At 41.3% G+C, this 16,687-nt stretch overlaps 1 protein-coding gene across 7 annotated transcripts in view; it reads right to left on the bottom strand.

Annotated features, from left to right (window-relative positions):
* Positions 1–16,687, bottom strand: part of LPP (LIM domain containing preferred translocation partner in lipoma) — a 700,420-nt gene that overhangs the window by 229,343 nt on the left and 454,390 nt on the right. The window contains exon 8 of one of the 7 annotated variants that reach the window (XR_012331429.1): positions 1,309–1,372. The exons of 5 other annotated variants lie outside the window; for them this stretch is intronic. Coding sequence is in view for 1 of the 2 variants with exons in the window: in XM_073804017.1 (XP_073660118.1) it covers positions 7,755–7,799 (45 nt within the window). In the remaining variant the exon portion in view is untranslated. Of the gene's footprint in view, positions 1–1,308; positions 1,373–7,484; positions 7,800–16,687 lie in introns of those variants that run through there. One more of the 7 variants, XM_073804017.1, reaches the window with a different exon arrangement.

The raw sequence follows: 16,687 nt of genomic DNA, 5'->3' as shown, positions 1-16,687 counted from the left end.
GGGCTTGAATTCTCGCTTCATGTTTTACTGGTCCTGTGGTCTTGAGAAAGCCTCTTCTCTAATCCCCAGTTTCCTCACCCATTCCACAGGGCTGTTGTGAACCTCCAATGTCAATGTTAGTTATTAGTCACTATTATTCCCTCAAGTGGAGAGTTTTCATGGAACCTTCATTCCAAACGGAGAAAATGAGCTTGATTTGCTCAACCTCATACCTCTAGCCAGTGGGAAAGTCATGTTAAGAGTGAGGGCTCCAAAACCCCTCCAGATTTAACCACTAGAAATGGCTCCCCTGCCAGTAGGGCACAGTCTGATGTCATTTGCTGTAACTGGGGAAAAACAAAAACTTAGCCACGAGGCCTTGGCAGGTGAGCGAAAAGGTTGTCACTGTTTTATCCCAACACTTCATTTTTAAATGTAATTGTTTGTTTGCTTTTTTTTTGAGTCTACACAATCTGTTCTTTGATTTGGGATCTCAAACAGTTTGCTATTACTTCACGGCTTTGAAGATCAGCTTCAAGAAACGAAATCAGCGAGCTGTCAGACAGTGAGCATTAAAGCCGCCAATATTTGCAAGCATCTCCAGAGGAAGAAGCCCTCAAGTCCTGTCTCCACGACCCTCACTTAGAGGCCTGGCAGTACCCTTCACCTTAGTACTGCTTGGCATGGGGCCTCTTCTTAAATCCAAGTGTTTTCTAAATGTGAGATTTTTGCTGCTTGCAATTTGGGCAAGGAAACACCAACATCACAGGTTGGTGTTTTCTGAAGTCACAGTTAAAAGCTGCATCCAGTAGATTTTGCCTGAAAAGTTCAGACCAATGTCTGGATTATCTAAGATAACTAAATTTGTACTTCAGCCAATTCTCTCTAACCTCTAGTAGATACCTTTCTCTATTCTTTAAGAAGAACTCATTTCAGTGACTAGAATCTTGGAATCTTAAGGCTGGAAACAACCTCCATGGTGATCTATTCAACCCCCAACCTCTGCTTCATTTGACGAATCCCCACTGCAATCTTCCAGTCCAGAGATGGAAATCTCACTGCTTTCAAAAGCAATGGCGCTTTATTTCAGACAGCTATGTTTTGGTCTTCCTGTCATTGAGCTAAGCTATCGTTTCTTCCATGTACCTTCCACTGATCATCATTATGCTGTCATGTTTATTAAGCAATCTCCCTAATTCTGTCTGCCAAAATTTTGCCTTATTCATTTTCTAAAACCCACCTTAGATTTCATTTCTCCTAGAAACTCCGCAGGGCTACTCTACCCTTTTCGGATATCCCTTCCCTCATCTCGAACCTGATGGTGCTTACCAAGCTCTGGGTTCTTTTCCAGATGATAGTAGGAACTAGACCTTCTCTTCTGGACCTTCTTACCCTGAAGTTAAGAGGGGAACAGGGGCATATTTTAGACCCACACAGATATTAGGTGACTGGATCATGCAGATGTGTCAGTTAAAGGGATAGCACATCATACCCTTCACTGCAAAACAAAGCATAAGACTAACAACACTTCATTTTGCATCTTCTGTTCATAGTTGGCTTTCCAACAATATACATGCCTTCACCCAATGAATAACTTCTACTACTTTATTTTATACATATATATGCTTTTTCCATATAAATTATGTCTCCTCCCACCCTACCCCAGGGCAATCTTCCCCTTCTACAGGATGCCAGCCCAACACTATGAAATCCCTGGACTGAAACTATTGATTGCATGAGTCTGTTGTCTGAGTATGATTAGGATTATTTTCTCCCTGCTGGTGTAACCAAGTTGAAGCTCTTGTCCTCATTACTGACTGATTAAAGGGACAGCGGGTGGGTGTGGTCTAAAGTTCATCTGTGAAGGGATCCTGCTACCTGCAGATGTAGATTCTCCTATCCTCAGCCACTAATCCAGGAAGGGACTGGCTAAGCTTTTGGACACCACGAAGAAACTCAGCAGGACTGAGAAATATTGATAGATTTCATCATTTTGCTGAGTGCAGTGCTTAAGCATGCAGTTATTTGCAGAAAACTGTGGAAAATTGCTCCATTTGGCATTGTCATTGATTTGTGGAAACGTGGAGTTTGCGTGTGTGTGTGTGTATGTATACACGCACAATTCAGAGAGAAAGAATTTGATTGTCTGCATTTTGAGGATTTTCTGATTTTTACCCTAAAGTATGTGGGAATCTTAAAGTAAACTGTGGCTATATTAATGAGAGGTACCACTTTTAAGCCATACTAACAAGCATAGGCAGAGTTAATCTCCAGAATTCTCTGCCTCCCTAAGTATACTCAAACCATCTCCTCTATCAGGAATGTCACTCTCCTAATACTCTGTACCGTGAGGTCACTCATTGCCCAAGCTCAGTGGTAAGACCCAATCAACACCACTTTCCTCTTGAAGCTCCTCTCAACTCCCAAAGGACATTGTTCCTCTTTGTGGCACTTAATATACTCCACTTTCTGTACACATTTTATATTGGTGCAAGTCTATTGGATTTATCTTTTGCATAAACCTCAGTATTCTTGCTAGTTCCAAATATGATGAGGTCCCCAGCATAACTTATATTTATAAAGCATAAAATAGAGGTCATGGACATTTAATAAACCAAGCAATGAAATACCTTCATCGAGTCTAAGCTCACAGAGAACAGGGGATGCTGGTATGGTAACCTCTCAGCCCATTCTAGCATCAAGCAATGGCAATAGTGGCAGATCACTAACTGAGCTCAGTTTACAAGCCTGAGGACAGATACGATAGGATAATCAATTAAATATCTGTCGGTTTTGTATCCAAAACCCATGAGCAGATGCCATCCAACTACTGGCGGTCATTCCTTAATTAATGAGGAAATGGACATGGTCAAAATGTATAAAAGCAAAAGCCAACAAAGAAAATACATTTACTTCATAAACCAAATGATTGAGGGCTGTATACTTGACCATGATTGGTTGCATTGGGGCAGGTGCTTTAGAAATGCCTATCTTTGCAGACTTTGTTATCTTTCACCATCTGGCTCCTTCTTCAAGTTGGAGCATCTCTTATAGATGAGTGACTTCAGTCCAAGAGTTTCTCTGTAACTCATCTTTTGGATATCAGGAACTCATGCTTTCATAAAAACAGTGCTCTAATTGGAGGTTAGGCTCCAAGGCTAACCCCAAAATTCTATTAAACCTGTGATTATGTGAATCATATTTTCTGAACCCAAAATAGAGACATGGTATGAAAAGTTCAAGGAAAAGAGAAAAACAATGGTAATAACAATAGTAACTAAACTTTGCACAGCCAGGGACTGTCCTAAGAACTTATCATGTGCTCATTTAATCCTTACAACAGCCCGATCAGGAGAGTCCTTGCCCAGAGACATTGGGAGATGTGCCTAAGGTCCAGGCTAGTAAGTTAAGTAGCAAGATTGAAATCCTGATCAACTCATTCCAAAGCCCATCTCTTAACCTCTATACTTTATGACTTCCAGCTAAGAAAAAGATGTACTGAAAGCTCCAATTTATTTTTTTCAAGGCCACTCTTGTTAGGATAAGAATTGGCAGCAGAAACTGTTCCTTTAGCTGCGGAACAGCAGTGGGAAGAGACATTTCTAACACACATTTACAATACAGTGTTAGAGGTTTCCATGGTCCAAGGCAGACAACTAAGGAGAAAATAGAGGTTCTGGGGAGTGAAGAGCTTGAACATTTGAAGCTAGGGATCTGGAGAGACAACCGAGCACATAAATGGAGAAAAGACATCTGGAACAGGATTTGGTAGGGGGAGTGGGCACAAGGTCAGAAGCCCGTGGTTGCCAGACTGTGAATAACGGGACTTGGTGAATGGTGGCTTTTGAGGCCCCTCCCACTTCTCTCACATTCTACGAGGTGTTGGCATTTCACCAGATTCCCCACCCTCTGTCCAAAACTCCCTTAGTGAAGGAGGAAACTGTGTGATGAGGGGATAGAGGGTCTATGAGCTGGTATCCACAACAAGGAAGGGAAAAAGGGATAACAGAAAGCAGAGGAAGCTCCAAGTAAATGGAGAATAAGAGAATCCAATGACAATCTAATGAGGGCAGCCATAATTATATAAGAGGAAAGCGTATGGAGTCCCGACCATGGTTACTTCAACCAGCAGCATGTACAATAATGCCAAGTGCAAAAAAACATTTCTTAGCAATGTCTGAAATAAAGCAGGTTACTTTAGTGCAGGCAAAGTCAAAGGCCCCTTTCTCCCATCTTTCAGACCAATTACAAGCTCCAGGGAATATTTGTAGACTTAAGTCAGGGAAGTTTGACTCAGGGGGACAGTCTTGTGGCTTTGGAGCCAGAAGAAGTAGGGTCAGGTCAGTTTTACTGTTTACAAGCAATGGAAATTTGAACAAGTAACTTATCTGTCCTGATCAACTCTCAGTTCTTAATAAAACATAGAAAATTATTATAACTAACTTCCATTGTAAAGACGGATTACAGATGAATAGTATTTCATAAACTGTGATGCCGTTGCTAGCATACCAAGTTATTTCAAGGTAGAGTTGAAGCTACTAGAAATAAAATATTTGTTTCTACCCTTGATCATCCATCAAGGCTCATCCTTTCAGGTGCAGGTGAAATCTTAACAACCCTGTGATACCTTTCCCCAAAATTACAAGAAGTCAGGCCACCCCTACTCTATGCATTCTCTCGGCCTCTTTATTCTATCTCCCGTATGACAGCATCTATCACTGGGAGAGCATTTGCTGATTTGCATGTCTGTCTCTGCTAACAGACTGGGAGCTCAGACTGTGTTGTATTTGCCTGAATATCCAGCATCTGGCAGAAATTCCTGAAACACGCAGTATCCTCAGAACAAGCTGGTAGAAGAAGATGAGGAATTATACTCTATGGATTTCTTGTCCATCATCTCTTAGCTTGGGGTTTCTGTTTTAAGTTTTTTTTTCTCTTCTTAATTGTTCTGAGTTTTATTCATGGAGAGTTTCAGGACCACATGTTACATAAATAGTAAAGTAGGATTAGGGACATTAGAATTTTTGTTTTCTTTGTCTGCTTTCCTTCAGAGATTCATAAGTTCCCCTAGTTTGGCAAACTTCTTCTGTAAAGAGCCAGATAGTAAATATTGTAGGGTTTGTGGGCCATTTGGTCTTTGTCACAACTACTCAACTCTTTCTGTAGAGAGAAATCAGCTACAGACACATACACAAATGGGTATGACTGAGTTCCGATAAATATTTACAAACACAACTAGTGGACCGGATTTGGCCCAGGAGCTATAGTCTGCTGCTCCCTGTCCTAGATACTAACTGAAATCTTCTTTGCTACGATTTCCAACAGTTCCAAGTCACTTAGATAATGTGAAACACTATGTATCAAATGCCCTATTGCTCCAACAACTGATCCTAAGTTGCTACCAAGTGCTTACCACTTGTGAAAATGCTCGCGTCTTGATTTTCAGTCTTTTATCTTCTGACAGCACCTGGTATAGGTCCACTGAAACCCAACCACAAGGACGGAAGATAATAGGAAAGACAAACAATGTGACCAATATGTACATATCTTGGCTAAGATGAGCAGAAGTAAAGGTGCAATCACGATGGCAAGCATTCAGGGTTAGAAACAATGTCTCATGAGAGCGGAAGAATGTATGTCCTCACTTTATGCTAGTACAGTGTCTGACATGGAAGGAATGCACGGTAAACTCTCAAAAGATAGATGAGGAAGTGTGATTCTGGCTCACAGGCATCATCCTCAGTAGGAAATGCCTGAGTTTGTGATTATAATGACACCATCTTCAAGAAGTTCTAAGTGTCTTTTTCTTTAACTCTTTTATAGATCCATAACATTTACTCAGCTGTTTCTTTTTTTTGTTTGTTTTGCGGTACACGGGCCTCTCACCGCTGTGGCCTCCCCCATTGCGGAGCACAGGCTCCGGACGCACAGGCCCAGTGGCCACGGCTCAAGGGTCCAGCCGATCTGCGGCATGTGGGATCCTCCCGGACCGGGGCACGAACCCGTGTCCCCTGCATCGGCAGGCGGACTCTCAACCACTGCGCCACCAGGAAAGCCCTACTCAGCTGTTTTTGTCTCCGTTACTAACTCACAAGTTATTCCTAACTGAATTATTTATCTCCATTAGGATATAGAAAAATGTCTGTCATATTGAGGGCATGAACTTTTGTGGAATGAATGGATGGATGGATGGATAAGTGGATAGACAGATGCTGTGTTATCATGTGAGGAATCTTTCCCAATATGAAACATATCATTAGGTGGTAACTCAGATAGATAGATACATAGATGGACACATACATAGGCTGTAAATACTAAATGACAATAATGATATAGAAAAAGGGCAAGGTAGAAGCCAAATTCATAATTATTACCTATGACTGAGGCAAATTCCTTCAGGAAGAATTCATCAAAGTCTCCCTTCCTTGGTATCCTGTTCATTATACCTAGCTTACAAATTTGGAAATAGCAATTTACACATCTGTCTCCATTCCTCGATGATGAGCTCTCTGTGGACAGGAATCACAGCTGACTCAACAATCATAACTGATTCATCTTCTGTCTCTGTCTCAGATGCTGCTTCATCTCTTCTGTAGCTCATTGCAAGGCCTGATCTAGTAAAAGCCTCCATAGGTATTTGAAGACTAAAAGCTCTTGGATGCCTGACAGAGGAATGTAGGGATTTTGCTATCCCCTCAGAACTAGAACGATGGTCTTTATCTAGCTCACAATTTCACCTGTGGTTATCATTTCCCACAGCGGGGCGGGTTTCACTGCAGGAGCTCTGAGTTTTCTTACAGTCAAGTCCAGTCTCCTTTGGGGTGGCTGAGATGAGGGCTTGTTTGGTTACAACTGTTAAAACTAGAGAAGCATTAAATCAAAGTACCTCAACTGTCATCCAAAACCTGGAGGCCATTTTGGCAATAGCCGTATCCCCCCTTCCTCCAAGGATTTTTTTTTTTTTTTTTTTGCTTGAGTAGTTACAATATAACAATAGTCTGGATTAAGCATCATCGTTTACCTGTAAATGGTACTGTCAGAGCAAGATGCACTGGAAGCTTAAAGCTATTTTAAGTTTAGGGTTTCAAGAACTGTAATTAGCTTCTCGCTATTACTTTTTTGCATTTGAAATTTCTTTTCTTGAATTTACGTAAAATATGGAATATCCTTGGTACAAGTAGAACATTCCTGCTATTAAGCTGAAAATGACAATGATGCTAGCATTTTGACAAAATAACACGGTGATAAAAGCATTTTGTAGCCAACACTTCACATGCCAGAATTAGAATCAAGCAAACACTCCCCTCCTATCCTGAAACATCACAGAAAAGAGGGAAGACCTTTACAGAGAGAAGGAAAACATATTTTTTGACATGTGCATCTTAGCTTGGTTACAAGAGCTAAGAAACCAACACAACCTAGCAACATGCTGGCCCAAACTGGCCAACAATAAAATAGAAAGGGGAAAAAATAAACCCCCATGCCAGATCCGCCTCAAGTGGAAATCTTCTTGGTGCTTGACCACCAAAGTCTGCAGTTAACTCTGGAGAAATCCGCCAGCCTCAGGAATACTGGAAACAAATACCTAAATGATGGTACCATTTATTTAAAATAAGGGTACCATGAAGAAGATGGTTCTAGAAGCATGGGAGCTGGAGAGAGCAATGGAAGGAAAGGGAAAAAATGAGAGACCAGTAGGACAAGAGGACAAGGCTTCCACTGCAATGGGCCAAAGCTGATGTCTCGAAGAGAGCTGAGTCGGGCCTACAGCTATGTCATGGTTCCCTCCTCATCCATCTTCCTTCGTGAGTATTCATTATCTGAAAAGAAAGACCCCACAAGCCGGTCATAAGCACACACCAGGATCTAACTTCCCATCCTGATTTGGCATTAGGTGAACCCCTGCTAGCTCAGTGCATTCCCAGGGGCCTGTGCTCGTCATCTATAAAGTGGAAATAAGTAAGGCACAGCCCTTTGGGAGCTCATACTGGTGGTACAGAAAGAACTCAACATCTTTCGTCTAGCCTGCATGGCCCAGAGAATTACACCGGTAGCTCATTTTCTCTAAGCAATTCTTAGGGAAAGTTTAATCTGAAGCTGACTGCATCATGTGCTCAGATCTATGCGGAGTGTCAATTTATTAATGGAATGTGAGAGAAGTCCAATACTAATTTTCCTATTTATATAGTGCTCTATTGTCTATGAAGCACTTTCTCACTGAGTCTCACATTTAAACCTCACCGTAGCAGAGTGAAATACACAGGCCAAATATAAGTATCCTGGATTTCCAAATCAAAACACCGAGGCCCAATAGGACCAAATAACTGAAGTCCTATCTTCTGACAACAGGCCCTGTGTGCTGGCCGCAAACCGTGCAGCTCCCTTCACTGGTGCTGCCTCATCTTTAATTATGAAAGAGTAATACTTTTCGAGAAGTGAAAAGTATGCTAGGTTAGCTAAGGCAGAGCAGAAAAGGATCAGGTCAGGACAACAGTGACACGTTAGGGAAATGACTGGCAGTGACCCTTTTCTTGGAAAAGTGTGCTTGAGGGAGATTCAGGTGCTCAGATGGTCTCTATTAAATCCTTGTGGCCAGAGTGGAGGTCATGTTTCTTCTGAGGTCCCCATAATAACCAGGACTCATGTGAACGCACACTCTGTCTCATACGCACACACCTTTTATTGTCTCTTAAAGATGTTCAAGGGGGAATGGGGAGGGAGGGCAACGGCAGAGAAAGGTTTCTCTTAACCTTGGAAGAGCCTCAGTAGCAGCTGTGTCCTGAGGTGTAAACACACTAAATTAAACAAAAACTAAGAGAGGGCAAGAGAAAAGGAGCAAGTGAATCAAGTCTTCTCTTCTGTTTACAGTCCTTCCTGGCAAATATTTTGTCACTAATGAAAGATCCATTCATGAAGCCCTATCTCCTAATTAGGTAGGTGCTTCCAACCAGGCCCTGCAGCAGAAGCCCCTTAGACTGGGCCAGGCCCCCTGATACTAAACACTGTATGAGGACCACTGTTAGGGTCTCAAGGTAGGCAGTGGCCTGCACAGGACAGACCCAGAGCCATCATGGTGGGACTGGTGGGTGGGAGGTGTACTGTGCTCATCTCCAACTGGGGGGTTACACAGGGAAGTCCAGAAATGAATAGCCCCAAACAGCAGTCCTAATAGCATAAGAGGAGGACTGAAGGGAAGAAAGGTGGTAAATATTAGTGGAGCATCCATTATGGGGCAAGTATTAAGCCAGACACGGACCCGTTATCTTACTTAATAAAGGCCAACACCCTGCTTGGCATGCATTATTCATAATGAGGCTCAGGGAGGGGAAGCAACCGAACTCTACAGACATGCCCAGGAAGTAGCAATGAGATCTGCACTGAGGTCACAATGATTCCTTGGTCCTTTTATAGTTTCCTGATGCTTTCCTGTGTTTATGCATCTAACCCTCAGCACAAAGTGATATAAAGAAAACTTGTGTTTTGTTTCCACCTCAGGAACAATTGAGCCTTTTCTGTCAAGTGAGGGCATCAGAGGAGATGATTTCTAAGGAAAATTTCAGATCTGGTAATGTTCCAATTCTGTGGAACTCTAGGGGCTTTCTGTACCTAAATGTAGCAAGCTACCGGTGGTTTTGAGGTCATGCTTCACGACATACCAGCTTACCGTGTGGGTGATTCCACTTGATATCCTTACTCTTATAAGCAAGCTTACTTCTGTGGGCTTCAATTGACTCATCAGTAACACAGAGACAATAATAACCCTGCCTTAACTAACTCAAATTTGCAGGGAGTTTATATTACTTTGTATACGAAGAGTCATTTTGTAAATATTATCAGCACTCCTGCTCCTCCAAGGGTTAACCTATAGAGTTCCAGAACTGCCTCAATACGCAAGACGTTGGGTATGGTTCTATCTAACGCATTGCTGCTCTAGGCAGTGGACTGAGGTTCTGATGGCCATTGTTGGCCACTCCCCTGCGTAAATCCTAAAGGACCATGGAGGGCAAACAGATATTAGGATCTTAGGGTGAATGACTGAAGCTATATAGTATATTTCCCCAGCATAATGCCTTATCATATCCACAATATCACTCCTTCCTGACAACAACCCTTAGATGTAGGGAAAGAATATTTTCTCTACAGGTGAGGGGACGTATATAATGTCAAAATCAGAAGAAATATCAGAAATTATTTAGTTTTACTTCTTTATTTAAATTTAGGAAAACAGAAACCCAAGTTTTGGAAGATATGGGCAAAGGTATGAGATATACAGATGTTTGGTACTGAACATTTCTCTAATGACTAGAAAATTTTATTTTCTGCCAATATTGTTTAGAACTGCATTCATTCTTTTGATCTAAGTTATTTAAAGATTTTTGGGGGGAATTCCTTTTTTGTTCAAGGAATGATATTTGGCATTGGTAAAAGGAAGCACACAACACATTTCTTCTAAATGTACTATCCCTTTACAAATATTTTATGACCAAGGAAAGAAGGGCTCAATAGGTTTCTCTGAAGCTATGCTCAGTTACAAGGGACCACACGGCAAAACTGATGTTAGAAAGAAGGGATCCAGGTGCCTACACAACAGCTATTATTGGGCACCTATCACCTAATAAGAAGAAAGTGACACTGCACTCCACTGGTGAGTCCACACCTCAAGGACAACATCTGATTTAGAGCCATACATTTCTTAACATGGATGAGGGCAACACCCTGAATACAGATGTGGTCCTCAAAACCATATTAAAAAAGAACCATTTAAGAACTGGCAATGGTCACCCAGATGAAGAGTATATTGAAAGCATTTATGACTACTGATTTCAATATACTAAAAAGAAAGCCATGTAAACAGGTATGCCTTTCCTTCCTTCCTTCCTTCCTTCCTTCTTTCCTTCCTTCCTTCCTTCCTTCCTTCCTTCCTTCCATCGTCCCAATATCAGAGAAAAAGTTCCAGAGCTTAAAAGTAGCACTAGGGTTCAGAAAGCTTTCAGCTTAATAAAAGCAGAATAGATCTATTCAAAGATGGGATGAACTGTTTTGGAAGGTAATAAGCATCTCATCACTGGGAATAATTAAGCTTATAATAACTAAAGTAACCATTAACTAAGTATATAGTATGTGTCAAACTGGGCTACCTGTTTGCATGCATTTTCTCATTTACTCTTGACCACAATCCTATAGGTACATGCTATTATACCACTTTGCAAACAAAAAAGCTGAAGCTTAACCTCACATAGTGAATATAAGGCAAAGAAAAATTCTGAGCCCAGTTCTACCTGATTTCATAATTTATACTATCCTCTTTCTTCCCATTCCTTTCCTTCTCTGCACCCCATACCAGGCCACAGCCACCTAGGAATGGATCTCTCCAACAAATATAAGATTCAGAAGAACTGATTTTCCTTTTGTTGAGTTAATGAGTCTGCCTATAGTCAGTTTTATGCCACCCATCACCCATAAGTATGGCGTTTCCTCCCAATTGTTGATCCCTTGAGTTAAAGACACCATCATGCCATAGAGCAAAGCCTCACAGACGAAGCCAACGTATCCCGAATCCTTAACATTAAAAGTTAATCTCCTAAAGGGAGACCTTACCGAACACTGAATGAGGGCATTTATTCCATTTCTCAGTCCGGCACTGTGTGTGGCTTCAGGACAGTTGTTGACTACTAAACGTTAACCAAACATCCTATTTTTAGAAGAATAGCTCCATCTTCATAGTGTCTGGACTTGTAACTACCCATTTCTCTAACATTAAGCTGAGCCACACAAGAAAATTACTACAGTGATAGTATTTCCAGGGCACACTGAGTCACTGTCCAATGTCTAAAATGGGAAATAAATAATTTGTGAAGATTTGTTGGCACAATGAGAAGGAGGATACTCCACTGTTGCTGTTCCGTAGTAAACCTCAGGGTTTAATGTGGGGGAAATGATCTATTTCCCCCCAAAGGGGGTTGCTATCTTGTTTTCTTAAATAATACTTCAGGCTTAGGATTAAGAAAGTAAGAGTGGGCAGAGGCCAGTACCACCAATAATTATCACGCGTCACTGCTGTAAAAGCAAAGATGCAGTTTGCTTCTGATGCTAACAGTCCTTTTTGGGAGAATGAACGATCAGAGTCACCCTACCCAGCAGCCAGCCAGGAGACAGGCCAAGGATCAAAGGCCTCAAGATTCAAATCCCAGGCCACACAGAAAGAAAAGGGTGTCTATCAGAATAGGCCAAATGTCACAGCTATTGTGGGAGGTTGCCCTGTCCCCAGGTGAAGTAACAGAAGCGTTTTGTCTGTACTTCGTCCATCCGAAACCTTCCTTTGCTGCCAGCTTCACCTCCAAAGGAAAAGAAGAAGAAGAAAAACAAAACAAGTCCAACTGATTATACAGGCGATGGTAATGTACCAGTCTTCACTGTGGCCAACACTGTTTTGATCAAACCTAAGCTTCTTCTTTTTTCAAAAAAAATTAATTAATTTTTAACATCTTTATTGGAGTATAATTGCTTTACAAGGGTGCGTTAGTTTCTGCTGTATAACAAAGTGAATCAGCTATATGTATACCTATATCCCCATAAACCTAAGCTTCTTTTAAGATAGTTCTCCAACAAATATTTCTCTTCAATTTTGATCTTCTCATAGGTGAAGAGAAAGGAAAGGATAAAAGAAACAAACAAAACTCAAAACACGATCCACTCTCCCAGCAGAGCAGCATGGTGTAAACAAAAATAATAGTTACGCTCCTGGGTTCTGAACCCTCACAGAGTTGCTGTAGAAAATAATTTTAATGGAGAGCCAGAGAGTCTTGCAAAACACATAACGAAGCCACAATAAAGTGGGATACTTCTGCTGCTGCTCTGATTAGACCACTTCCATTCAATGGTTGTAACTAATGGCTTGTTTTTCCTCTGGTATTAGGAGCCTTATTACTGTGCTGAACATAACATACCTCATTTTGTTTTCCTAGCCATGCTTGTCTCTTTCCCTGATGACTACAATTCTATATTTATGAAATCACATAAAAATAATGTATAATCTTCCTTATTACTCCCTCCCAAATAGTATAAAATTATTCAGAGGACAATAGATTAATGTACGCTCCAATGCATGTACGCTTTTTTTTCTGACCACTTCTAACTGACAGTCTCTCTCTCTCTCTCTCTCTCTCTCTCTCTCTCTCTGGCTGGAGAACACACTGTACATTAGAGATAATTGACTGTGGAATATGATGATGTTTATTCAAAAACAGGTCACACAGACTGCAATTTGAGAGTCTTCCTTTATCCTCCTTACTTATTCTCATCCAAGGGAAATGCATAATACCGTTTCCTGCAAATCAGAAATATGGAGTCTTAATTGCTCCTTTAGATTTAACCTACTGAGAAAAATCCACTGCAAATGTACCCACCTCCCTTGACACTGGCGACATTTAGAAAACTCACTTCCGATTACTCATGTGTAACAAACTGGGATGAGATAGATGGTGCACGCATTATCATTTTAACAGTATGTTCTACTGTTTCTAAACAAGCACATTATGGCATTTAGACTTGTCTTCTCAGGAATTTCACAAATGGACAGTAACCGCTGAGTGGGAAAGTACGGTTGGGGGGAAAACATCTCGGGCTGTCAATAACCTCTGGCAATGGTATGGACACGAAGACTGGTCTTTGACCTTGGGGTAGAGCTTTTCCTCCTGTCTGCTGCTGGTACATTCTGACTAATTCAAGTAAAAAATGGAGTTGTCCAAAAGGCAACGAGAATTCTGCCACTGAAAGTATACTCATGTAAATCATTTGTGCTGTACAAAGAGGCAATCATGTTGAATGGGTTGAATTTCACCCTAAGGTGACTTTCATAGGGATCTAGTTCTCAATCTATAATACCATTCAACTTTTAGGCCAGACACTGGGTAGAGCAGGTGACTAGTAGCATACTGTCATCGCACACACACACGCGCGCACGCGCGCGCACACACACACACACACACACACACACACACACACGAGTCCATCACTTTCCTGCCACTTCTCAATGCAGTCTAATATAGGCCTGTGTTTAGGAAATGGGGTCAGATCACAATCACAATGATCTCATTCGTTACAGTCTTTTAAGAAATGTTTACTGAGTACTGGGCTAGGTGCTCAGAAATATGCTAGGTCTAGAAACATGAAGGGAATGAGATATAAACCTGGAGTTGGTTAAGAACTTGTTATTTGAAACATCATGGTGATATGTCCTTGGTATTTATTTAGAGAAGTTCTCAATGAACTTGTGAGCTAAATACTAAGCATTTGATTCATAGGCTCTTTAGGCACTTGTAAAAGAGAAAGGAGTCCAATCTCCTTGTTTCATAAAACTGAAGAAAAGAGAGATGACTTGTCTAAAACCACTTATGGATTATTAACTAGAGCTAGAGCCTAGGATTTTTGACCTAGAAAAGTCTACTTTCCTATATCCCACACCACTTCATTTTTTAATTTCAGTTCGGTCACTTAAGTCTGGTATTGACTTAACAAACATTTATTGAGCGCCTACTGTGCCATTTGAATGCTGAGGAATAAATTTTCATTATTTCAAGGGAAGTACACATCGTTCTTCCATCCCCCAAGGCATCCTCTCATTTCCCATGGCATCAAATTCCAAAACAGAGAACATCGAGACTCCAATATATCAGAAATGGTACACAGGATGTTGGTGTATTGAGGCAATTCCCAGTCCCTGAATACTTGGAGTGGGGCACCCCAGGGACTCCAGCAGCGTTGTCGTGTTCAGCCCTCATGTGGTTCGAAACGCCCTGAGTATGTCGAAATAGTCGGACAAAGCCTGCTCTCACCATATTTGTGGTGGGCTAGAACCAAACGTGCTGGGAACCCCTTGAGAACAAGCTGTCTTATGAGATCTATGCTCCACAATTCAAATGAAAGAGCTTGAGAAACACATCCAGACTCTGTTTGGGTAGATGCAATGCAGGCTTTCTACACTGCCACTACCGATGGCCAAGAAGCACTGTCACAAAAGGGAACCTTTCTAACAGCCCAGAATGTGAGACAGAGGCTTCTGAAAGCTCAGAACACTCAAAAATCTATCCTTTCTTTTTCCAGATGTCTTTGGAATTAATACTGAACACCAAAATTCATAAATTTGAAGCATAAAGTTTCGACACAGAGCCCGTGAAGTCTGTAACCAGGAACAAGAGTAATTTCAATCCAGCTGCAGATTCTCTGCGATGTCCCGGGTTAGGGGGATGGAACAGTCGTGGAGAACCAGAACTGAATGGTGGGCTGGGAGACCTTGTGCTAGTCTCCCTTCTGTCTTCTATGCCTTGAGCACTTGGCTCTAAGCATTACTTTCCTTGCCTATTTCCTACCCGACTGAAGTCTTCACAAGCAAGGACTGTATCTTCTTCACCTCGGTAGATGCAACCCCTAGCACAGGGTCTGGCACATGGTAAGAGCTCAATCAATGTGTGTGGAGTAAATGAGAGGAACAAGGGCTTGAACTAGATGTTACCTAAACCCCTCTCTAGCGCTTTAGTTTATTAGTTCAACCAAGAAAATATCAGGGTGGTCGCTTGAAGGTCTGAGAAGAGGGACGATAAGGAAGAAAGCTTTGATTCCAGAATCTGAGGCACTAAGTGCTTCCTGGTACTTTCTTTTTATTAAGGTTTATGGAACTACACTTTATATGGAAGATTTTCATTCAGCCTTTTGTAGAGATCTCCTTAAAATATACCTTGTGCTGAACCGCTAGACTGACTGAAACAGGTAGTACAGCTCTGGTCTAATCAAGCTATGCAGTTTATCTGATAGTTCCATGGCAGACAGAATGACCCACATCTGGAACAGAGCAAAAAATGAGATCACAGAGTGAAAAGACTTCAAATCAATTCTTATGACCAAAAGCAAAAGAGAAAAAAAAGAGGAACGCTATGTCACATTAGATAATATTTTGATGAAACATCCGTCAAAGACAGAACTGTGATAGTTTGAAGAATTACTGTATGAGTGATATACAGATATATTTTTCAATTATATCCCTGCTATTTTCCTTGTAAATATTGTGACTGCATTACTTGCCCTTTGTCAGATGAGGGATTGATTATTTTTATTGGCATATTCCCCTCACTCCACTCAATTTTATTTTAATATACTCACGCCATTAGAATAAGTTATCTGGGAAAAAAAATCACCATGGGGAGCAAAATTAGGTGAGATACAAATGTGCTCGAGACAAGTGTGTTCATTCACTACAAATGGAAGAGTCGTCTTTGTACAGTCTTTCCTATTATTATTCCTAAAAGCTCAGCACACAGACAGCCATTCCCACCACACAGTACTATTAATAGTGCACACAGGGCTGCTATCTGCCACCATTAACCCTTACGATACCAGGTACGTCAGCAACTGATTCATCATTACCTTTACTTCTCAAATTACAGTAAGAACTGTCATGGAAGCCACAACAAAAATCAATGTAACATTTACTGAACATGTGCTCTGTACAAAGAACTGTGTTTCCACAGTGAAGTGGGAGGCAACCCAGCTGGGTTCTGTTTAGACTGGTTGGTGCCTATGCACTACCAGTTACCAAGGTATTTGTGCCCTTTACTACAGAGTTCCTTACTCTCAAGGGACTCACAGTCTAGTACGTTGACAGCAAAATGTCTCTTTCGCGAAGATTAAAATAACCAACAGATCTATATGACTT

The sequence above is a fragment of the Tursiops truncatus genome, chromosome 4 (assembly GCF_011762595.2).
Source record: "Tursiops truncatus isolate mTurTru1 chromosome 4, mTurTru1.mat.Y, whole genome shotgun sequence".
NCBI lineage: Eukaryota > Metazoa > Chordata > Mammalia > Artiodactyla > Delphinidae > Tursiops > Tursiops truncatus.
Note: the sequence above shows the minus strand (reverse complement) of the source record. Positions and strands in the feature narration are given on the sequence as shown.